Genomic DNA, 24,759 nt, shown 5'->3' on the forward strand with positions numbered 1-24,759 from the left:
CGCAGTATCATATTCTGGGCCCTGATCAAAAAGCTAAACTCAAAAATCTAAATCCTGAGCCTTTGCTGTGGAGTTTGTTACCAGATCTGGAAAACTTTGTAAGCTCACATCTTCCTTCTGTACAAACCAAATTTGGAATGGTGCCAAAGGGGTCTGTAATATCTTAGCAACAAAGGCTCACAGAAAAATGTTATAAATGGTTCTGCTCACACCTCATTCCCCAAGCTACCCCTTCCAAATGCAGGTTAAAGGTTCAAAAACAATGAGTCAATTTGTTTGAACAGCAACAAATCAGCAAAGTTAGAATCACAGTCACTTTAGAGATGGTATATGCTTTAGAAGAAAAACTGAGAGAACAGGATGAAAGTGACCTTTGGCATTCATTAAGAAAAAAAAAGAATCACTGCAAGCAAGTTTGGAACAGTGGCAAAGAGAATTTCTAATTTTGATACTCTTGTTAAACAACTTCAGCCATCTAGGCTTGTACAGACAGCTTCTATGAACCCGCTATAGAAATGGGGGAAGAGCAGCATCCATATATGCCACTAAAGCAAAGAAAGGGATGGTAAACTTGTACTCAAGTGGTCTGGTAATAAATCCAAAATGCCCCTGGCTTGGAAGTTTTCCAGACAGGAAGGTTTAAGATATTGAGGCAGCTCAAAATGGTTCATCAAGTCCCTATGGCTTCTTTGAGACAAAGGTTGTCCAGGAAGGAACAATCAGATTAGATGATGTGGCTTACCTTAAGCATGACCCCATTTCAAATGGATTAACCCTAAACAAGAACCATGCATATTATTTACAAGTACAATGCCAATTAGGTACTTCTGGCCTGGATTAGTGTGACTTTTTCTGTTACATCAATGATGATTTGTTTTTTGCCAAAGAACAGTATTTGATCCTATTTTTTTCCAAGAATGTAAGGATAAGGTTGACATGTTTTATTTTAACTATTTTTTGTGAGAACACTTACATCACTAACATGTATAATGATAACACCCTGTGGCACCTCCTAAGACAGATTATTTTTCAAAATTAATGGTCCCTGAAAATTTACAAGCAAACATGCCACTGTCCACATCTGATTGACAGTGCCCAAAAGTGACAAAGGAATTTCATTGTCGAAAAGATGATATTCTTTAATTCGGCGTATGGCCCTCTCCACATGAATCCAGGCGTTGGCTATGGTTTTTGTTTCTTTGACTTCCTCTGATGAAAACTGTGCATGATTTAAAAGATATGGTGGAAGGTTTAGCTTTACCCCTTTACTACATAATAGATCATCAATATTAAAACCCTTATCAGCCATCACACTATTATTAGGCTCCAAAAGATCTAAAATTCCATAACACTCTGTGATCTCTTTATCTGAAATAGAACCAGTATATAGTGAGGATACAAGTAAACACTTATTTTTCTCACCTTCACTCAGAAATGTTTATTCGCTACCATTCTGGAAACTACATTGACTCGACTATCCTCGCCTAACAATATCAACTTAAAAAAAATAGACAAAACCGGCGTTGAAAGGGAGTTTAAAAAAAAATGATATGACATACCAGTTGGCAAAGTGCGGATTATACGAACGCGAAAACACGAGCAAATATGGAGCTTTCCGACAAATCAAATACATCAGTTGGTCTGCAACTATTACAGTCTCTCTTTTTGAGAGTTCTCAGTGGATAAAGATCGTTTTGTTTCGAAACAAAGAAGCAAGTAGAGCAAATATTTGCGTAACTCACCTTTCGTCGTCTCACGAGGCAGCCATTAGGGAGCTTAAGGTAGCTCGTACCGGTTTTCATCTTTTTGAGGGTTTGTAACTTTGAAAGAATACAACAGAAACACTGACCAAGGCCAGTTGAACACTTTTACGGGGTTGAATTATATAATTATTCCTTATCCAAAAATAGGTGTCATTTCGTCACTAGCAGTTTCCATGGCAACGCTTTTAGAGGCTTATTCAGACGCATTTTTTAGCTTGTGGCTTAAATAAGTCGAAAACTAACCCGGTGACCCTATGATTTTTCTCAGTGATTGCATTTGGCACTTGAAACGGAAAATACACAAAAATGTTTCAAAAATTCTACGGAGTAGAATTTCAGAAAATCGAGAAAAAAGGCAATTTTCAGACATCGCAAATTTCCTTCCGTAGAATTTTCTATTTTTTTTTCTGATGATTCCTTTCGACGTTATTATCATATTGGAACAATAAAAAAAAAGAGGTCACCGGACTTGTTTTCATGCAATAGCTTTCGTGAGTTTAGCAATTTCCACGCGCGTTCTCGCGCATTTAAAAATCTGGATTAGATAAGATCGACATTTGCTCATGATCTGTTATAGCTACCGCTGACAACTGCGTGTGCTCGCGCGAGCGCCCACAATCTGATGTTTCCAATCGTTTACCGCTAAGAAAATCTTTAAACAGCTGTCAAAGACAGCCTCCCGGGCTTATCTTAAATATCCTACACACGACTTCTGGCTATATCATATTATTTTCCTTTAAGTTTCAAAGTCTTCTTCCACTTCAGGTAGATTATCCTTCACTTGAGTTCTTTTTTTTTTTTTCGCCATAGCAAGATTTCATATCGTTTGAATAATTCTTTTAGATGTGAAGCAACCTTTACTTCTCCGAAAATCGTCTTCTTTATCTTAGTTTCTATCTCCTGTATTCACAGTGGCCACTCAACACATCAAATACATGTTCTTAGGTGAACTTCTCACGAAAGTGGAAAAAAATCCACGCGCCGCCATCTTTGTTTTGAATTTTCATCTTTTGATATCGCGCTTCTTTCGCACGTTTCTCTCGCGCGTGACACAAGAGTTCTCTGTTCCCCGCGCAAGGAAACTAGTACGGGGAACAGGTCACTCTTGAAAGAAGCGTGGAAGAAGACTTTGAAACTTAAAGGATAATAATATGATTTAGTATATACTAAAACAGTAAATAGCGTTGAAGGCGCGCTCTGATTGGCTAGTCAAACTCCGAATATCCTTCGCTATTTACCTCCGAGCAACTCGAGAAAAAATGGCGTCCCGGTTTGCATCCGTGACAAGCGAAGAAATCACTCAAATTAACGACGAAGCAGTGTATCTTATCTCATTGTTTTAGTATATACTAAAACAACTATTCACCTCAGTGTCGGTGGTTAGCGGTGAATATTTACCTCGCCGCTTCGCGGCTCGGTAAACATCCACCACTAACCACCTCCACTTTGGTGAATAGTTGTTAAATATCCAGAAGTCGTGTGTAGGATTTTTAAGATGAGCCCGGGAGGCTATCTTTGACAGCTGTTTAATGATTTTCTTAGCAGTAAACGATTGGAAACATCAGATTGTAGGCGCTCGCGCGAGCACACGTCATTGCCAGCGGTAGCTATAACAGAAGTCGTGTGTAGGATTTTTAAGGTGGCTCGTACCAGTTTCCTCGCGCGGGGAACAGAGAACTCTTGTGTCACGCGCGAGAGAAACGTACGAAAGAAGTGCGAGATCAAAAGATGAAAATTCAAAACAAAGATGGCAGCGCGTGGATTTTTTTCCACTTTCGTGAGAAGTTCACCTAAGAACATGTATTTGATGTGTTGAGCGGCCACTGTGAATACAGGAGATAGAAACTAAGATAAAGAAGACGATTTTCGGAGAAGTAAAGATTGCTTCACTTCACATCTAAAAGAATTATTGAAACGATATGAAATCTTGCGATGGCGAAAAAAAAAAGAACTCAAGTGAAGGGTAATCTACCTGAACTCCTGAAGTGGAAGAAGACTTTGACACTTAAAGGAAAATAATATGATATAGCCAGAAGTCGTGTGTAGCCCAGGAGGCTATCTTTGACAGCTGTTTAATGATTTTCTTAATTAGCAGTAAACGTCTGTAAACATCACATCGTAGGCGCGCGCGTGAGCACACGCAATTGTCAGCGGTAGCTATAATAGATCACGAGCAAATGTCGATCTTATATAATCCAGATTTTTAAATGCGCGAGAACGCGCGTGGAGATTGCTAAACTCACGAAAGCTATTGCACGAAAACAAGTCCGGCGACCCCTTCTTTTTATTGTTCCAATATGATAATAACGTCAAAAGGAATCATCAGAAAAAAAAAATAGAAAATTCTACGGAAGGAAATTTGCGATTTCTGAAAATTGCCTTTTTGCTAGATTTTCTGAAATTGCACTCCGTATAATTTTTTAAAAATCTTCGTGCATTTTCCTTTTCAAGTGCCAAAAGCAATCACTGAAAAATTCATGGGGTCACCGGGTTAGTTTTCTACTTATTTAAGCCACAACCTAAAAAATGCGTCTGAATAAGCCTATGAAAGCGTTGCCACGGAAACTGCTAGTGACGAAATGACACTTATTTTTGGATAACCAATGATTATGTAATTCAACCCCGTAAAAGTGTTCAACTGGCCTTAGTCAGTTTTTCTGTGTTATTCTTTCAAAGTTATAAACCATCAAAAAGATGAAAACCGGTACGAGCCACCTTAAGGTGGCTCTATATAGTTTTTCGGCGCGCGAAGCATGGGTACGAATGGCGCGAACGCGCGAGTATTTAAAAGAAGAACAAAACTAAACATGGCGGCGAGACTTTTACCACGAGTCACGTTCCACTTACAAACTCCTAAAAATGTGTTTTAAGATACACTTCTTCCGTCTTCTCTTGACGTGGTTAAACTGGAGTCAATTCGCAGCATTTAATGCGCCGATATCAGAGAAGGTAGACGGTCGTGATCGAACGCGAAGGAAGTCGCAGAGTGGTCACGGTGCACTTTTTATGGTTGGAGGCTTCGCTTTGAGCTCCATGGGCAATGATACACAGAAAACAGCTGGAGTGTCTGCAGAGGTGCAACTGACACGGGAAAAACAACCACCAATGCGTGACGAAAAGGGTCGGTTTTCACAAAAGAAACCCACTCGAAGTGGACGACAGGACTCGTGGGATAAAGGAGTGGAAGGCAAAGAGGAAATTAGATTTTAAAGGAATGGTAGAAGATTGGTCGCCATCGAAAAAAAGAGAAACCCGTTTAAGTCAGGTGTATTTTAAATTTTGTTTTCACTATATGTGGCACCAAGCAATTCACCTAAAAGTTTTAAGAAAAATTCTTCCTCAATTTGAATCGCATCATTGAATAAAATCTTGCATTCTGATTGGTTAGCGAAGCGAGGTATTTAGCGCAGAATTGCAAAAATCCATTACTTCATGAAATATATGAAGTTCATATATTTTGAACTGCGGTATTAGATGCGTATAATGCACGATCCTCGATTTCATTGTATCTGATTTATTCCTTTCACGGGTTTATTACGAATCAACTTAACGGCCTGCTCCCAGTGGGCTTGTTAGCTCAATTGGTAGAGCGCTGCACTAGTATCGCAGAGGTCAGTGGTTCGAATCTCGTACAGGCCTGATTTTTTTTTTTTTTTTTTTTTCAGGTCTGATTTTCGCTATTGCATAAATAGCGCTCTCTACTGCGAGGATCGTGCATCATACTTATCTAATACCGCAGTTCAAAATATATGAACTTTATATAAACATTGTATCTGATTTATCATCACGGGTTTATTACGAATCAACTTAACGGCCTGCTCCCAGTTGGCTTGTTAGCTCAATTGGTAGAGCGCTGCACTAGTAACGCAGCTGTCAGTGGTTCGAGTCCCGTACAGGCCTGATTTTTTTTTCAGGTCTGATTTTCGCTATTGCATAAATAGCGCTCTCTACTGCGAGGATCGTGCATCATACTTATAAATGTAAAACGCGTCAAAAACGAAAATTGCGAATTACTCTGAAAATTATGTACAGATTTAATTTTCATGTGGCTTTATCAGTTGAAACTCCTTGGTTGTTAACTCTGTTTCCCCAATAACAAAGAAAATTTACCGCGTAGAAACAGAGAAACACTATCTAGAAGTCAGGTAGGTAAAAAAATACAAGCTAAGCACTATCAGTAGTTGCCATGGCAACAACTTTAAGGTTCTGAAAGGATCTTCCATATATAGTCTAAGGCTGTAGGCTTTCATTACTGATCTTCTATCGAGTGCTGGGAGATAAAAATTTGCCAAGGGAGACTTAATTATTCATGCATATGTAATACCCAAAGCCTTCTAAAATACTATATAGAGCTACCTTAAGCGACCACGACGAAAGGAACGACGACGACGTCGAGTAATCGCGGAGGGTCTGGAAGGAGGACGTCGTTTTTAGCAGGAAAATGAAACTTAAGCGGTGAAGTTGCTCAAGGACGACGACGTCTGAAATTTTTGTTTATTCTCACTTCGTCAGTTTAAGAAATGACATCGTTCAGAGACGTCCAAAACCTTCTTCTCAGTCATGGATCAAATTGTCCCCTATATCGGAAGTTCGAGAGTAGGTTATTCAATTCTTGAACACCAAAAGTCCAAGGAATTATTAAGCTTTAGCTTTATTTACAATAATTTGCGCATGATAAAAGTTTAAAATATAAATTTTACGGAAGTTGTTTGAGATTTAAATTCAGTTCTAAGTGTTGCTGGTATAAACAAACCTATTTTTCCCAAGGCTTGCCTGATTTTCAACATGCTTTAGCCCGATATGTTCTACCTTTGACTCCTTGCTTTGGCGGGCAAAGGACACAAGTCTGTCAATTTAATCAATGCTAGCTAGCGATCGGCACAGATCAGTCGTCGCGCACAAGAATACTATTTTTTCTCGTCTGATTTTGTCGGAATAATTTTTAAGGCTGTAAATCTAGATCTTTATCAAACATTTCGAAAATAGATTCGCAAAACCTGAGAGGTACTCAAACTCATGTTGACACACCGATCAGAAGAGTTCTTTGCTGTTTAAAGCGTCTCGACGGAAGAACAGCAACACGCAAAATGTTTTAGCAGCAATAAAGCGGCAGTTCCATACACACAGCTTTTGACCGAACGCAGATGTGTATTGCACTGCCATTTAAACCTTTTCATTCGATAAAAATGATAAACAGCACTCTTTCATAAAATGTACTCAAATAAATTTAAACCTAACGTGATCGCTTTCACCGCTTGACTTGACATCTGTTGTGCGAAGGAAGGAAAATGAATTAGTGAGTTTTCGAATTTTATTTGTTTAGAAAACTGAACAGGGAGGTTTAAATCAACCGAAGAAGCGAATACAAACTCCAACCGGCCATAGACTGTCAAAAAACGACAGTAAAGCCGCACCTTTTGATGAGAAAAATTGCTTTAAAGTTCAGAAGTTCACGACGACGTGAAACTGGTCCATCTCAAGTCGTCGACGATAAGACGACGACGGAATTCTTGGTTCGCGCTTGCGCAGTGGCGTTCTCGCTACTTCCGGTCGTCGTCCTCTGTTCGTCGTCGTGGTTGCTTAAGCTCCCTATTGTTTCCCTTAGCAACCGACTTGTTTGCCCTCCAACATGGCGTAAAAGATCACGTGACTTCTTAGTGCAAGGAGCCTATTCTTTAGCAGCGTGAAATTGTAGCTTCCGTTGATAAACAAACGGGATTTGGGCGTCAGAGACGGAGGCACGCGCAGATTTCGTGGACCTTTCCATTTACGTTCGAACAGCTTTTAAGTCGAGACGGTGTAAGGGACACTGCGTTTGCTTTCTGAATGGTTTTCTTTATTGGGGAACACGCATGTTAGTTATTTGCTCAACAGACAGAATCAATATCGAAGACGAGACTTGAGGGTAAGGGCATCCTATTATTGTTCAGTCATTACTAAGTAGCTTCTTCGGAGTGAAATACTGCAGCACGTAATTATAAAAAAATATCCCTTCGATCGAGTTATTTATCTATTTGGCAGTAGGAGGTTAAGTAGGAATTTCTGCCGGTTTGCATGCCCTGTCAGCAACAGCGTGCAGGCCGAAAGAAAGTCACAATCGGCCATTGTTGACGCTTGTCATTCGTCAAAAGAATCTATAAGTTAATTTTTTTTTCTCAAACTTCCTTTCATAATTTTATTTCGCGCGCTGTACTTGCATTTCCTTCAGCCTTTTTGTGAGAACTGAGAAGTAGTTAAAGTTACCGGACCCCAATCATCTAAAAATCACAAATTTCAAATTTACCCTCGGGATCCATTCCAGAGTGACTGATGAAGTGTTTTACTGACCTACCAATTTTACTAGTAATTTCTGATTTGCGCATTAAAGGTGATCATACCATTTCAAGTACTTCCATTCTCACAAAGAAATTTCATCGGAAAGTGGTATCTTTTAAGGATAAGTAAAATTAGCCTTTTAGATGAGGTTTCTTCTAGAATATATTATTAATGCTGATGATGTTTAAACATGCGGCTAAATGATGAGGTTCGTCTCGTCCGACTGAACGTGGCACAAAGCCTCCTCTTGCACCGGAGTAGATCGCGCCCACGAACTAAACGAACAGTCAGCTTGAAAGAAACCTACTTCAGAGTCAAATCAAAGTCGATCAACGCGATATTTTCTGTTTCTCGAGCTTGTAAACGTCTGGGTCACGCGAGGCATTGAAGTCGCCTCGGCTACTATCACAATTCTCCGTCTTTAGGTTCACGTAAAATCATAATAACAGCGTTAAAACTACTGTGAACAAACGTAAAATGCCAGATGTTTTCCTTTATTGAATTCGATTCAATGGCGAGGTCTAGTTTGCCAAACAAATCGCTTTTCCTGTCGAATGTCTTCGCATCGAAACAATAGACCCTTCCACGGTTTTTACGGCCATATTGTTTGGGGGTCAAACAAAACCTCGTTGCGTAGCAACAAGCAATATATTCTTTTGTAATTATTCGACGCGCGTCGGTACCTTCGCTCAATATCGTAACTTTATAAATGGAAAATCGCTTATTTTCGTCTCCAAATCTATTGGGAACATAGATAAGGCGTTACTAAAAGTAAGTGCCAAATTTTTGGCGAAGTATCTTTTTATCACTGCGTTTTATGGGCAGATTGATATGTTGTTTGAAGGTGACCTCGTGGCCGCCATGGTGCGAGAATGGCATTTTAAAAAGCACTTCTTTCGGTTGAGAAATTAGAATATGTTTTTTAGCCATCGATAATGTGTAGTTTTAAATTTTAGGATTTATGATGGGAGTAAGTACTCAAATAAGGTTCTGAAAGCATCTGTATTTAGCATGCCAGTATAGAGTCGAACATCAGCATCTCTGGTTATTTGTGCAGAGGCTGTACACAGTTTTAACCCTGGGGAATCGTCTCCACTTTTCATCAATTCGTCACTTGCAGTGATGATATCACTATTATCAACTGATGTTGATAATCGCCGCCTTTTGGGTGACTTAGTATTTGAATGCTCAAAAGGAGTAAAAAAAAGAGTAGGTATTGGATTGCTTACTGAAGGCTTCCCGTCTCGAAAATGATTGGAGCAGACGACAATTAACACTCTCCCTTGACTTTCCTATTGAGAAATATTTTCTTCCCTCCTGAACCTGTCGAGACCATGCTTCAATTAATAATTGCTTGGGCTTGTGGAACGATAACTTCTGTACATGTGAGTGGATGACCCATTTTTTCGGATCTCCTTTATCGTTGTTACAGCCGCCGACAGAACAACTATCTCCAAAACCCATTTAACCAAGGGTTTCTCTTTGCCGAGTTATTGGTTTTTCAAGAGTATGTTAGCCTGTCTGGACAAAAACGTTTAAGGAGCACGTAAACACATTTATTTCAATTTTTCCTCTGCACAATTAAGTTACTTAAATACAAAAAGTCATTCGGAAAAGCTGTACTCTGACCTTCTGGCATTATGTCGGCCGCGAGGTCACGTCCAAAGAAAAACGATCTCAATGTTCCCATAAAACGCAGAGAAGAAAAGGTTTTTCGCCGAGAGGAGAAAAAGTCACTCGCCTTTATTGATGTCTTCTCTTTTTCAGCGATGAATATTAATTTTTGTTCCTGAACAAAGGGAAATTTAATCGAGGGGAGCGATGCGCGTCTTCTTATCATAAGAGATTCTATGGCTCGTTGCTACGCAACGAGGTTTTGTTTGACCCCCAACCAATATGGCCGATAAAACCGTGGAAGGGTCTATTTAAAACCATTTCAAAGATTAAGTTGTCGTAAAATCTCTACCCACTTGCACGATGGTGCTTTGTTTTAAAGTAAGTGAAAAATTCATGAAGATACCTCGAAGTCCACCGTCATCGAGGTATCAACCTTTCGAATCGAACAAAATTTGCCTATGGAGTCGTGACAGTGTAACGCGGTGGCAAACCTGGCCATTAAAAAAACATAGGCATGCAAAGCATCCAAGAGTTTTTTTTCTTTGGATGGATGCTTTGAACTGGGACTCTTGGTAACTAATGTTTTCATTTTTGTAAAAGAAACGGAGCGTTTACTCTCAGAAAATTTCAATAGTGAATGAAAATATCGTGAAATGGAGAGCCAATAAAATCCTTCCAATTATTTGAAATAAACCCAGACACACGTATTTTATTGTATTGCCTCAGGTGTCTGAATAATTGTTCGCAAAAATAAAGTATATTTGTGCCATGCTTCCTAAAGTCTCCTTCACAGCTGTTGCCTGATCTCGTCACACAACGCGCTCACTCCCCCCGTTGCGTGACGAGACCAAATAAGGCATGCGTGGAGGCTAAGAATGTGTTTACTGCTGCTCCTTCGCCAAGGACAAAATCAAAATTATTCTGATACAGCGGGTTGCCTAAAAAATATTCTTACACACAATTTTGCTGTAGAAGGCAAAAAAGAACTCTATTTTATATCCAATAGCCTCTTACCGAAGGTATTTTGTTGGTCCTCGTTCTCGGAACAAGTGTAAATAAATGAAACGATGAGAAAAGTATCATATTTCAAAGGCTTTCATGTAGTCATAACAACGTGAGAACCTTATTTGGTTGTTGCCTATCTGTACTTTGCCCCGTGCGTACGGAATACCTGAAAAAATGTAGGTTTGTGTTTCTTTTTTTTTTGGATCGGTAGAAAACGTCTAAGTACGTGCGAATTGTGTGGAAAGTGGACCAACAGTAGCATTCACTTTCTTGTGAAATTTCTTTTTAAGCGGGGTGGGATTATGTCGCAAATTTAGGTTGTTTAATTGGAAAAATGGCATTTGTCTGAGAAAGTGCAATTAACAGTGACAAGTAAACCCGTAATTGTATCGAAAAAATACGGTCAAAACACGAGATGTGATCAATGGAGAGCTTTTAAAAGCAAACAAGCGGATATTTAACCAAGCAGTCGACACAGAAAGTAACCAGTATAGCTTGCTGATCTTTTCAACCTTCGCTAAAAGAGCAATCATAGGGCATAAACGAGATTCTCGATTAAATGTACTTTATGCAAATTCTTGACGCAATTATTTTCTGAGTCAGCAAATCTAGCCCTTGAAGTAAAAGCTCCAGTTATACTTTAGTATCAAGCCTTAAGCTGACTGCATGTGCGTTGTAAGTGGAGGAGTGGTACCAAAAACACGTTTTAATTTCTAAATAAAAGGAGGACGACCTTTCAAAGACGACCCTAGACGACCTTTCAAAACCTCGACTGTTTTGACGACGAAGTCCTCTCGAAGGACATGAACCATTACGCTGGCTAGAGAGCTCACAATTCTTTGTTAATATGTCATTCATGGTTGATTTTACGCCAATTTCAAACTTGGGAAAGGTTGGTGAAAATGTCATCACTAACTATTCAGCTAATATCTGTATCTCCTTTCCTATCGTGAACGCGAAAGTTCAAGAATTTGACCTCACCGTGGTATGTAGTAACTTACGACCATAGCAGCTACGCCTTCTATTAAGGTCCAGTTGGAAAAGCAGCATGGCTGCGTTAAAATTTCTGAAACTTGTAGTCAACTCTGAGCCCATATTGTACTTCTTAAGATATCTTAAAATCCTCACTAAACTGATAGAGTCATGAGAAAGAATCTTCAGTAAAAGATATGGTTGGTCAGTTGATTAAACTGCAGTGTAGGTGTCTTATAAGGGCGCAACTAGTTAACCATGATTAAAGCTTGTGACCGTTTAGGTTTGATATTGAGTTAGGTGGGAGGGAAGGTGGGGTAAGCCGTGAAGAAGGCTGTTAAATGGCACCCTTTAATAAGTGGTAGGCCATTGCATTTCCGGAAATGAGCGGGTAACCGATCAAAACGAGTTCATCTACAAGCCGGAGGCACAGTCTTTTGAACCAAACAATCACACATAGAGCCAGTGAGTGAAACCGTAAGACAGTTTTTTCCAGTGAGGAAAAAAGTAGTTGCCAACGCAGCCTCGTCACACAGCGCGGTGGTAAGGAAGAGAGTACGTTGCGTGATAAGACCAAACAATAATTAGGAAGAAATTGATTGAGGGGGTAAGTTTCTAAACAAACTGTGGTGGTGCGTCATTGGGGGTAACAAGGTAATTTGGTTTTATCAACTGAGTTGATTATGTAAATTGGCCACCGTAAAGAGTTTCAAAGCTGATGTCTTGAGCGTTAACCCTTCGTCAGCGCGAAGGGAAGAAATGCCTTCGACAAGACTTCCTCTGCGGATGAAAATATGAGCTGATATTTGTCGCACCCTATATCTTTCATTTGATCGCAAACGGCGGTACTTTGGAGCGAACAACCGCAACTGCGCTGGAAGGTTTACCCGTCAATCCATCATGACTTGCTTGTTGCGAACCAGCATCTGGAATGTCAAGCTTTTCCCAAAAGCAATTACAAAACCGCCTGCAGTTATTTTCAATTGGCCTGTGATTGATAGATAGAGCTTACCTGCACCAATCAGAAATTCTGTTCGTTGGGGAACGGAGTTTCCCACAATGAAAAATTACTTCAGGCAGGCGTTATTTTTATAACCCCACCACCTACCCTCTCCGCCCTTCTGACTGCCGCCTATACCGCTCTCTCTACAGCCCTTCGCTGCGGTAATAGTCAAAGATGGCACTTACAATTTAACCACCAAGGATTCATAATATGTAATTTAAAAAGCGTTTGGAAGGTTTGTTTTCAGTTTTGCGCGGGAACGCGGTGCTATCCTTTTTCTTAATTGAATTTCATGACGTGTACGGACTTTTACGGCTAAGACCGGCCAAGTTCACTTCACTTCCTAGTGATCGTTCAATCAACCCTGAAGGAAAATGTAAAAATTTCACGCTCACAATTCATATACGTAAGTGTATCATCGGCACAACGCATGAGGCAACCACGCCCTTCTTCCCCAATCATATTTTAGACGATTTTTAAAAATACCTGTTCATCGCTGTTGGATTAAGGTAATTTAGTGTGGATGACACGCAATTTCTTTTCAGGGTTAGTGCGTGTCGATTTACGGGTAGAAAGAGTCTAATTTTGGTGAAAGAAAATCCCTCGAGCAATGCACCTGACCAAGAAAACAGGGCAATACTGGACAAGCCTAAAACGATGTATTTAAATAACACACGCTGACCTTATCTTGCAGGAAAGGTTACTTTTGATAAACGTCATTAAAATGGCTTCTGCCACTGATGCAGGAGAGACTTTGCGCTCAACATATGGAAAGGAAAATTTTCAGCGTTTAACCCGACTTTTGATGTGTGGAGGTGTCAGGCTCCTACGGGAAATATTTGACACCATTCATTTGCCAAAAGACCTTCCATTAAAGCTCGGCGACCCTGCGATACGGTCACAGCTGAACAAAGCAAAGCTTTCCAGGGCAGAGTGGAGCTGCCTCTATCCGTCCCCTGGTACCTTTGGAAAGTCAACCGATTTTGACATTACTTTGACTTTTAGATTGTTAAGAACAATATGTAATCTTACAGCTCCAGTCACCGGATGGGACAGTTTGCCAGTTACCTCAGACCTTAGTCTTGAGGCAGATCTTGCGCGGATAAAATTCTACCGAAATTCCATATACGGCCACAACCAGAAAATGGAAATCTCGGACTCCGAGTTTTGTTATCTATGGAAGGAGGTTAGTGAGGCTCTCCTAAGAATCGCTGGAAACCTCGGCCCCTTGAAGACAGATGAATGGGAAAAGTCTATTGGTAGACTGCTAACTGACCCCCTGACTCCAGAGGCACAAAGTTGCGTCGAAGAACTTGAATTGTGGTACAAGAAAGACATGGATGTTAAAGGCTCAGTTGAGCATCTGAAAGATCAACTCCAACAAGTAAAGATAGATGTCAAAGATCAGTTTCAGAAATTTAATGAAAAGTTAGGTAAGTGTATCTGAAATAATATTTAGAGGATTTCAAAGCCTCTCAGGAGGAACTGATCTCGATCATAACCTTGACCTCCCTTAAGAAACCCTTCAGATCATGTCAAAGGTCGAAACGATGTTTTTAGACTGTTCGTACTTAAATCTAAATAACTTTTGACCACTCCAGACGAAAAGGACGGTGCCTGGTATTGCCAATGCACACGCGGGCTGCGCATCACGCCATGGTGGTGTGTGCTTGCGCGTGGTTTGAAAAACTCGTTTCCCGCAGCCGTGATCATGCAAGTGACCAGCCGCGGTGAAAGAGACTTTTTACTCGTAGAATTCATGGATCAGACTGGTTAAATCGTGCCCCTTTTGGTTCAAACCGAAAATAAAATTTATTGGACAATTTTGTCCCCATAAAAATCAAGAGGCAGAAGTATTTTAACCAACGATTCCTGGTAAATTTTGGAAGAAAATGAAGCCTCTTCTTCCTAACTCTGGCATAAATAAACTAAGTAACATAACTCTTGTAGAGAACGGTGTGGTCACGACGGAACCCAGGCAGGTGGTGGAAATATTTAATAGCTATTTCGCCAATTTAGTTTCAACAAATCCCCGTGAAAATAACTTCAACGATCATCCAAGTGTAAATCTAATCGCTAGCAAAATGCTGCCAGATCAGTTTGTCTTCCAGCCTGTGAGCTGCGGCTATGTTCGTCAAATCTTAGACAATCTAAATCCCCGTAAGGCTGTTGGCGTAGATGGAATTTCACCGCGTCTCTTAAGGCGCGCTGCTCCCATCCTAACGGAGGAGATAACACAGCTGATCAACTATCTGATTATGAACCAATCATGGCCAACCGAATGGAAGAGTGGGAACTTGACACCGGTATTTAAAAAAGATGAGGATACACGCAAAGAAAATTATCTTCCTGTTTCCATTCTTACCGCCATTTCTAAAGTGTACGAGAAGGTTATGTTTCACCAGCTGTACGGCGCTTTCCATGAACATCTTTATCCGAATCTATCTGGGTTCTTGAAGAAACACTCTTGTTGCACCGCACTCTTGAAGATGACTGAGGACTTGAGGCGAAGCCTCGACAAAAGGGAGGCAGTTATAGCCGTGGCAGTGGACCTGTCCAAAGCATTTGATTCTATTAATCATAACCTCCTATTGGCTAGATTAAAAGCGTATGGCTCCTCTCCGTCTGCATTAAACTTGATTTCTTCCTATTTGTTGGGGCGAAAACAGCGAGTTAAATTATCCGGTGTTTGCTCCAGCTACTCAGAAGTAATGGTGGGCGTTCCCCAAGGGTCCCTCCTCGGACCGCTGCTGTTTAACATTTATATAAATGACTTGAACTACGCCATACCGGATGTATCTCTGAGGTCATACGCCGACGACACAACTATGTATGTCTCACACGTCTCGTCCATGGTTCTCGAATTTGTAGTGAATAATGGTCTTGAGCGGTTATCATCGTGGTTTCGAGAGAATCATCTGGTGATCAACAACACAAAGACGCAAGCAGTACCCATTGGTCCCTGTAAGTACAGTTACGACCTGGCCATACATAGCTCTGTCATTGAGACACTGCCATCTATCAAAATACTTGGCGTTGAACTTGATAGCATGCTATCTTTCAAGGATCACATTAGTAAACAGCTTCAAAAGGTATACGCTAAAAGTGGCGCACTTAGGAGAATCAGGCGTTTTGTCCCTGACAATGTTATGTTAAGGCTCTATAAAACTTTCGTTCTCCCTCATTTTGAATACTGTTGCCCCCTCTTTCTTGGATTGGGGAAAGTGCAAGCGAATCGGCTAGAAGATACCAACTATTATATTCTTGGATCACTGCTAGGTTATCTCAAGTCTACCCTTTATTATGAATTGCTGCGAATCTTGAATATGGAAACGTTAGACCAGAGAAGGAAGCAACAATCCCTTATTCTGTTATATAAATGTTTGCATAACGACGGTCCCAAATACATCAGAGATTTTTTCATTTTTAGGGAAACTATGTACAACCTGAGGGGAACCGGCATTAATTTGTGCGCACCTAAATTTAATTTAAATTTTATGAAAAAATCTTTCACTTATAGGTGTGCGCAGCTGTGGAATGGATTACCTACAAGTGTAAAACTGGCCAATAATATCAACCTTTTTAAGAAGCTATTGAGAACATTGAAACTTTAGCTGCTTCTCCATTTTATACCTGTATTTAAGTGACTCTAAATTTCATTGTACAAACTTAATTTTTAATCTTAATTTTAAATTATTTAAGCTATTGCTTTACCATTTTATACCTGTCTTTAAGTGACTTTGAATTTTACTGTACAAACTTAAATTTTAATATTAATTGTTAGTTATTTTAATTTCTAATCAATTAGGTTTTGACAGTATGTATTAGGTTTTTTAGATTCTTAATCTTAGAGGCACGTACGTATTTTGAACGAGCTCTATGAGCTCCTTGACGCTACGTGGGTAAATAAAGTATTGATTGATTGATTGATTGAGTGTTTCGCGTGCCAATGGGGAAATGAGAGAAGTGAATTTTTTTGAAATCAACTTTTCCTTAAAACAAGTTCCGATGAAAGATGACCATTTAAATAACTTATTTTCAAAGGAAAAATCATAGATGCATGTCAAGTTTTCCTCAGAAATCAAATTTAAAATTTAAAGATGCGGAGGTCTTACGCATCTGTACAAACACGCCTGCGGATTATACTTATCACCTGGAAACCGTAATTAAGAAGCAAGACGAAAATGACCAAGAAATATTTCAAGGCGAAAGCTTTATTTAAATCATTCCCTGGTAGACTGTTAGAAGTGAAAAACGTACGAACTTCTTACGTGTACGAAACACGCGCCTAGATCGTTGTTTACTTGACTTGGCGGCCAGAAGATTGCGTTGCGTCATGTAGAAAATTCTAGAAGTTGTCCGTTTTGACCCAAAACCTTCGTTTAAATAACACTTTACGGACGCGTGTCTTAGTTTAAACATAATATTGACCCGGCCGTGGAATCGTTAAATTGTCTCTAGGCCCACTAAAAGTCAGAAAGTTCGATTATCACTCAATGGCCATAATGCGTATCCCTTCGGGGAATCGGAGCATCGTTCACACGGAAGCTGTTTCCGTCGCTTGTAGGACTTTGATATCGATTACTTTCCACATAAAGTATTCAAAAACATGTTTTCTAATCATTTTGAAGGTATTTTAATAGTCGTATTCGAAACTCCGTTAACCTTGGTTTAATTTGTTGTAATCACTCATACATCAATTCGCTCGATCAAAAAAACATAATAATCTTAAAACGAAATCAGATTATTATATGTCAAAACACACGTGATCAAACCAGTTAAACAAGAATATGTCGAAAAAAACGCAGTGTCCAATGTCACTGATTAACTTAGTTATAAAACAGTGTGAACGATTTCTACAGGTATAAAGCAGTCGGAAATGGACGGAAAATCCAACTTAAAAATTTTTGAAAGTCAGCCGTTTGAACTTAAGTTTGTTGTGATCGATGAACGCATTGTTAATACTTAGCAGGGGGAGGTGTTAGAAAAGCTTGAACAAAGTGTGATGACAAATTCAAAACCTGAAATAACTTGAGAAAACGCGTGGCATTTGGGAGGGCATTTGAACTCAATTTTGGCCTCAAGAAGGCGGGAATTTCAACACATCAGCCTTCAAATGTTCAAGTACCCAAAGGAGGCGAGGGGGTGCCCGTGGGGATGTTGAAGCTTTGATTTGATCGACGCAGTACCACTGTGCTTCAAAATCACATAAGCTTATTTTTCAACGGAGTAAAAAGTTAAATTTTTATGCGTTGCAGACTCTATTCTAATTACCTTCGAGCTGGAGAGATTTTCTCGCAGAGAGCAACACTTAGCCCATTTCCACTCGGGCCCCGGATCTACAGGTATAACCCCGCTGTCCGTAGAAGAGCAGCGACCACAATCTCCGGTTGCCGAAGCAACATCTGGAGGAAATCAAAGAAATGGCCAGAATCCATCAGAAGCCTCTGACATCTGGAAAGTCATTCTGTCATTTAAAGAATCCTTTACGCTGCTTCTGGAATACTTATCGAAGCAGCTTAAGCTCCGCATACTGCATTACGGTACCGGAAGTTTGTGCATAACCACTGCTTGCAGTTCACTGGAAATTCTTGAGGGATTATGGAAAGACTATTCTAGCGGCCACCTGAATAAGGTTGCCGAGGAGATACTTTTTACCTCAGAAGTTTTAGAAAGGCTCTCTCTGAGTGAAGTGAAACTGAGAACTGTAATCAGGGAGGAGGACTACCATAAACACAAACAGTTTCTCGTGGACGAGGTTGGTAGTTGTGGTTATCTTAGCCTACTTAGCGTTTGACACAAACATTCGACGTCAGATAGAACTTGGTCTTCTAAATGCTCATGGTCCGTTATTCTAAAAGTTCTTCTCTGTGTTGCACAAGAAAGTTTTGAAACTTGAAACTTCGAAAAATAACGTGTATAAGAAAAGAAAGGTATGACAAATACGGAAACAAAACGCTCATTTGTTTTCTTGGGTTTTTTAATCTTTCAATGAGAGGATTTCAAATTACGGGATCTTTAAGGTAATGCATGGAAATTGTACTGCTCCAGGATAATTTCAAAACTCGTCCTAGCCCCAAAGACATAGTTGCACGTCGTTGTGTTCAAAACTTTGCGTAAATTTAGTTCTCCTTAAGCTCTGTTTTCAGTTCACTTTCTGCGACACAAAATCGTTTCAGAAAAAAAAAAATTAAGATTCCTGATGAACAAGCTTCCAGCCAAGCAGTAGGCCACGCAAGTGAGAGTTTTGACCGGTCTATCACAAGGGTAACACTTGAACGAGAGTCAACAACGATACATTTTTAAAGGGATGTTGTTACTTTGTACCATTTCAATAAAAACTTTTTTATTTATTCGTAGGGTGAAGATCTCAAGAGTGAAAGTCGCAAGGGTATGTAGGAAGAGTAGTTAGTTTGTAGGCGACAAAAAAGCGAAAGATACAGGCACGAATGGAACGGCAGAAGTATGATAAGGAAAAGAAAGAAATGAGACTTCCACATTCTGTTCCAGTTTTGAAATATTTTCCTTGTTCTCATTAGCATCACAGGTGAAAATGAATATTCAGCATGGCGGTGCCCCCTTTGGTCAGAGGGCTATTTAGACCCCATGAAACCGGATCAAATATATTAGTTCAAACATTCGTTCGAGTGGGTGAAGATTGATTGAGAAGGAAATCACTGAAACTTCACTTTTATCCTCAGACTTGTTCACTAACCTTTGCGTCACCAGTAATTTTGCTCCTTCTATCTGTTTCAATCATGCGGTAACAATTATTCAAAGGTAAACCAGACAAAGTCCCTTTATTTAGCCCTATTACGAAAAAAAACTGTCAATAATTTTCATCTTATCAATAGAAGAGGAAGAGACAGAGAAAAATGAGCAAGAAGAAAATTTGAAATGGGTAATGAGAACAATGAAACAGGAGGTTGCACGATTGCAGTCGCAACTACGAAAGAAAGAGCTAAGAGAGGCTAGAATCGTAAAGGAAATGGAACAGCGCGAGAAAGATTCACATAGAGAACTAGAGGAAATGGCGCAGCAGCTGAGAAACGTGACAAAGAAAGTTAGAGATCTGAAGTACGTGAAAGAAGAATTGATAAGTGTCGGGGAGCAACCACATGAAAAAGATGAACCAATGTCCATTTTACAGCGTCAAGTTGCTATCTTAAAAGACCAGTTAAGAGCGAGAGACCATGAGATAAGTGAACTTCAAACAACTCTTTCAGTAACCAGACGAAAGTTATTTGAGCGTAAAGCTCAAGAATCACCAGACTGGGTTATTTCTCGTGATCAAATTCAATTGACGGACAAACGTCTTAGTCATGGAGCTTGGGGGTTTTGGGTCGAAGGCAAGTATTGTGGATGTGTCGTAGCTGTGAAACAAATCCACGAGACAGTTAGAAGTCCTTACAATCTAACACTATTTGAACGAGGAATGCATATGGCTTCAAGCTGTCGCCACCCTTGTTTGCTGCAGTTCATTGGAGCAACAAATGACGAAGGAAGTCAATTGTTTGTAACAGAGCTCATGGAAACGAGTTTACAAGCACTGTTAGAGAACCAACCTCTCTGTCAGACAGAAATCTTCGTTATTTCTCTGGATGTCGCTCGAGCTCTAAACTATCTCCACCAAAAACATCCCTGCCCTATTCTTCATCGTAATGTGAGCAGTTCAAAGGTGTTACTGTGGCGACAGGGGCAACAGTGGCGAGCCAAGCTCTCAGGTTGTGGCACCGTTAATTTTAAGAAACACACCACGACAATGTATCCTGGAGATCGGCGTTACAGTGCACCTGAAGCAATGACTGCGAATCAAACGGAAAAGGTGAAACTTTTCTTCAAAATGATCGCTTTTTCTGTTAAAACCGTTATGATAGAGCTCCTCAGTTTTATTTTCTTCTAATCCGATGAGAGTTTCTCTAATGCGTGGCCTACCGATCAAGTACTGTGAATTTAAAGGTTACTATGAAAGTTCATATATTTAGAACTGCGGTATTAAATACGTATGATGCACGTTCCTCGCAGTAGAGAGCGCTATTTATGCAATAGCGAAAATCAGACCTGAAAAAAAAAATACCGCAGTTCTAAATATATGAACTTTCATATATACATTGTATCTGATTTATCATCACGGGTTTATTACGAATCAATTGAACGGCCGGCTCCCAGTTGGCTTGTTAGCTCAATTGGTGAAGCGCTGCACTAGTATCGCAGTGGTTAGTGGTTCGAATCCCGTACAGGCCTGATTTTTTTCAGGTCTGATTTTCGCTATTGCATATATAGCGCTCTCTACTGCGAGGATCGTGCATCATACGTATTAAAGGTTACTGTACAGAATACCTCAAAACTATAATTTCGATGCAGAGTAAAATCATGTTAAAAAGGAACGTTTCTCTACTAAAAAGAGCTAACTTTTGTAATATATGATAGATTATCCCAATTCTATACACACAACTTAAGTGTTGTAATTCTGTGGAGATCGTTCGAAAGTGGTAACGGAAAACTCTTTGAAAAACAGGCAAAAACACCACCAAACGGAAGAGTGCCTATGCAAAAATCGTACGCACGCTCATGCTCACGATTTTATTATTATTTTTTCGTGATCAGATCGATGTCTACAGTTTTGGTGTTCTTCTTTGTGAGATGAATATCCGTGAAATGCCAGACCCTCAGAGACGTGAGGAGCAAATCGCAATGGTGATGCAGAGAGTGCTAAGAACACTCATTCGGGGATGTGTACAAAAAAAGCCTCAGACCAGACCGAACATGAAAGAAATCATTGCTGAACTGGAACAGTCGCAGTAAGCAGATAGCTCATAATTTATTATTCTGTGCAAATATTTGACTACACTTCGTAGAGTACAAATAACACCCAAGACGCGTACAAATATCATGTATTTGTACTCCCGAGAACCGGTTAAACAGGTTTTCTCGCATCGCGCAAGCGACGAATTGGATTGAAGTTACAAAAAACATGGCGGACAATTAAATCATTTTTTGACGACGAAGAGTCGGAATGGCTGGCGAATATCGATCCAAGTTTATTGGATAAATCCTACGAAGAAAAGCGGTTAGACAACAATGGAATTCCATCATTTATTGAAGAAAATAGAAACAGCAACACGTCCGCTTCAATACTTCTGTCACGCACTCCCCGTAAATAAAAGTCCGCGAAATTCGCCCGCACTGAAACAACAATTTGGCGTGTTGGATGATAAATAACTTATTAGACGTTTTGGTTAGTCGTTTCGCTGAGTATTTTACTCGTTATTTGTATTTTGGCTCGCCTTACGTGCTGGTCAAAACACGGCATAACTCGTAAAAATACATCTATCTCATGAGACGCTTGGTTGTGTGGTATCACTGAGTTGTACGGGTTGTGCCGTATTTTAACGGGCCCGTCAAAATACATACTTAAACAATATTTAAATAGATGGCAAGGGGGCCTCCAGAAACTACGGGGATTATACGAGGAAGGCCTCTTTACTAGAAAAGAAAAAAGGAAGAGAAAAAGGTATGTATAAGTCAGCGATACCACCAATCTCAATCGTCATTATATCTATCGATTTGATAAAATAAAAAACACAGAAACATAATTAACCTTAGTTCGACAATGATGAGATCATTAATCAGTGCTTCTTCTGGTATTCTCCGAATGCATGAAGCTATTGGGGACAAATAGATTAAGAAATGATGGCGGAAGTAAACGGTAGTGAAAGGAAAAGTTAAATAAGACTATGAAAAAAAAAATTAATCTTGAAGATATCTGAAATGTTCAAATTAAAAACTAATGGAGCAGTATTAGCGCGAAATTAAGCTTTAGATATAACTCGCATCGCACGATTATGGAGCAGGAACACTCGGTTCAGAATTTTTTTACATGAGTAGAAGACCAAGCTATGCTGCAGGAAGTTAAATAGGATTAGACAAGTGTAAATTACAAAGATAATTTAGTTTTTGTAGATTAAAAATCTATGCCCTGGAGATCAAACCAGGGTCTTAGATATTCTTTTACAAATGTGATGTATATGGGATTTCCAGGAATGATTTTCATCAATGAGTACTCCTAAAAAGTTGACTAACTGTGGTCGACTAAGTAAGAACCCATCTAGTGAGATGGTTATGTCGCTATTAATTATTTTTTGTTTCGTCTTAAATTCTACATAGTTAGTGTTCTTGATAATTAGGTAAAGCCTGTTTACGAGCCAGTGGCCCATTGGACCGGCGCTTAACTCCGGTTCCCGTAGCATGAAGCCACTAGGAGTATTTCTACTCCCCCCTGGATGGAATGCTAGTCCATCACAGGGTTACCCGCAGCATTAAATTCGTCAGAACCCATCTATTCTCCTGGGTGAAGAGAGGCACTGTGAAAGTGAAGTGGTTTGCCCAAGAACACAACACAAAGTCCTCGGCGGGGGCTCGAACCTGGTCCACTCGATCCGGAGTTGAGCGCACAAACCATAAGGCCACTGCCCCCCTCCCATTTCTTGTTTTTATTGTAGAACTTTATCAAGGCAGGGGATTTTAAACTAACATGACCGACTAAATTCTCATAGAAGAAAATTCAGAGGAGGTTTCTATGATTTGAGACACTATTCAGTAGTAAGTTCGTGACTCAGTTTAATTATTCTTACTTATTTTTCTTATTGGTTATGAGGGTACATCATGTTTTTCCTCTTTCTTTCTCTACTTGTTTAGCTTATTAAATCATGGAAAAATATTCCAATGAATATCTTAAGTTGATTTTAAATGATCTCTAAATGGCATCCTAATTTGATTTTGCCTTATTTTCGCCCACAAAGTTTGCAAACACAATTAACGTAAGATTATAAACGCACCACAACATCCTTCTCGTGAGAAATTTAGTTTGTCTTCTTCGTTTGGGAAGTCAGGTCCTTAGAAGAGTTCCTACGGTCATTTTCTGTCTGTTTCTCAGTCTTAGCAACAATCCACACAACTTTTTGTTTTTTTAAAATCGCTGATTATCGCGCGCAAACGAGTTTTGACGCACTTTTGACGAGAAAATACGCAGGTGTTGGCGAACACGGCGGTTCCTCAGTGGGAATTTTTTTCGAATACAACGGTATCTCACAAATTGTCCTAAATAGCACTACCTAAATCTTTCACCTTTCTGAAAAGAATCATCTCTCCTCCGGAGCCTCAGAGAAGGCTCTCAGTCAAACAATGGTTCTCGGGAACAGGAATACATTCGAAGAACGTGGTCTGAAGAAACGGGCCTCAAAACCTCATCCTATGATCTACTCATCACGGATTTCTTTTCATGAGTGATATCGTAAAGAATGACAAAGTTTATTATGTTTAAGGCGGACGGCCAGGCTCCCACGAGGGCGGTGCAATACCTGCCGACCTACATGTCTAATCCCAACCCATGGCTGAAGTGCAATGCCTTAGGGTTGGGGTCCACCAACAACGAGGGACACCAGTCGCCAACTACGCTGGGGTATCGAACCCCACCTCACCAAAAATTAACACGCTCACTCCAAAAATTCACTAACTCGTTCAACATAAAACAGGACCAGACATTACAACACGGTACCAGACATGCATGCCCCTGTGCAGTACACCAGTGAAGGCGACTCGGCACAAGTGGCCCAAAGAGACACTCACCCAGGTGAGGGAAAAACCCTAAGACCGAGCAGTCCACTGTGAAGTACACCAATAAAGGAGACCCAGCATAAGTGGCACAAGACACACTCATTCAAGCTACCAGACAGAAATAAATTGGTCAAAATGAGAAGACTAAGGAGTCATTACGCACAGATACAACCATGCCACGGGCACCCTACTGACGATGAAAAAACGACGGCGCCTGTCGGACTTGAAACGTTTGTAAAAGATAGCGAGGTGGAACTTCAGACGTCCACAGCGCCAGGCCAACAGTTGCGGAACCGAAAGTCATTCCGAGCTTGCCATATAAAGAATTTCGATAGGTTAAGGAGGTAGACGAACACGCGAGGGATAAACACTAACTCATCAGAGTTGAAACCAAAACGAACATAACGTACTAATAGCACAGGACACCTAGGGGAAAAGCAGAACAATAAGGACTGCAACCAGGAAAAA

General features: G+C 40.1%; 1 protein-coding gene and 2 pseudogenes across 1 annotated transcript; all 3 read left to right on the top strand.

Annotated features, from left to right (window-relative positions):
• LOC148734576 (uncharacterized) overlaps positions 1-968 on the top strand; it is a 2,350-nt pseudogene extending 1,382 nt beyond the window's left edge.
• A 3,558-nt stretch (positions 969-4,526) lies between these two features.
• LOC148734577 (uncharacterized) lies at positions 4,527-5,124 on the top strand (annotated as a pseudogene).
• A 2,334-nt stretch (positions 5,125-7,458) lies between these two features.
• Positions 7,459-23,395, top strand: LOC111340293 (uncharacterized). The gene is made up of 6 exons (XM_088755517.1): positions 7,459-7,668; positions 13,370-14,108; positions 17,934-18,433; positions 19,036-19,066; positions 19,530-20,500; positions 21,283-23,395. Exons 2-6 carry the CDS (start codon positions 13,400-13,402, stop codon positions 21,478-21,480), a joined length of 2,409 nt encoding a protein of 802 aa, XP_088611643.1. The 5' UTR covers positions 7,459-7,668; positions 13,370-13,399; the 3' UTR covers positions 21,481-23,395.
• The last annotated feature ends 1,364 nt before the right edge of the window (positions 23,396-24,759 follow it).

This window comes from Stylophora pistillata, chromosome 3 (assembly GCF_964205215.1).
Source record: "Stylophora pistillata chromosome 3, jaStyPist1.2, whole genome shotgun sequence".
Lineage (NCBI taxonomy): Eukaryota > Metazoa > Cnidaria > Anthozoa > Scleractinia > Pocilloporidae > Stylophora > Stylophora pistillata.

What these genes read in the sequence shown, in the direction of transcription:
- LOC111340293 (XM_088755517.1), top strand. Translation starts at nt 13,400, where the DNA reads ATGGCTTCTGCCACTGATGCAGGAGAGACTTTGCGCTCAACATATGGA. An exon ending in GAAATTTAATGAAAAGTTAG is followed by an intron (nt 14,109 to 17,933) that starts GTAAGTGTATCT and finishes TATGCGTTGCAG; the next exon opens with ACTCTATTCTAATTACCTTC. An exon ending in CAAGAGTGAAAGTCGCAAGG is followed by an intron (nt 19,067 to 19,529) that starts GTATGTAGGAAG and finishes TCTTATCAATAG; the next exon opens with AAGAGGAAGAGACAGAGAAA.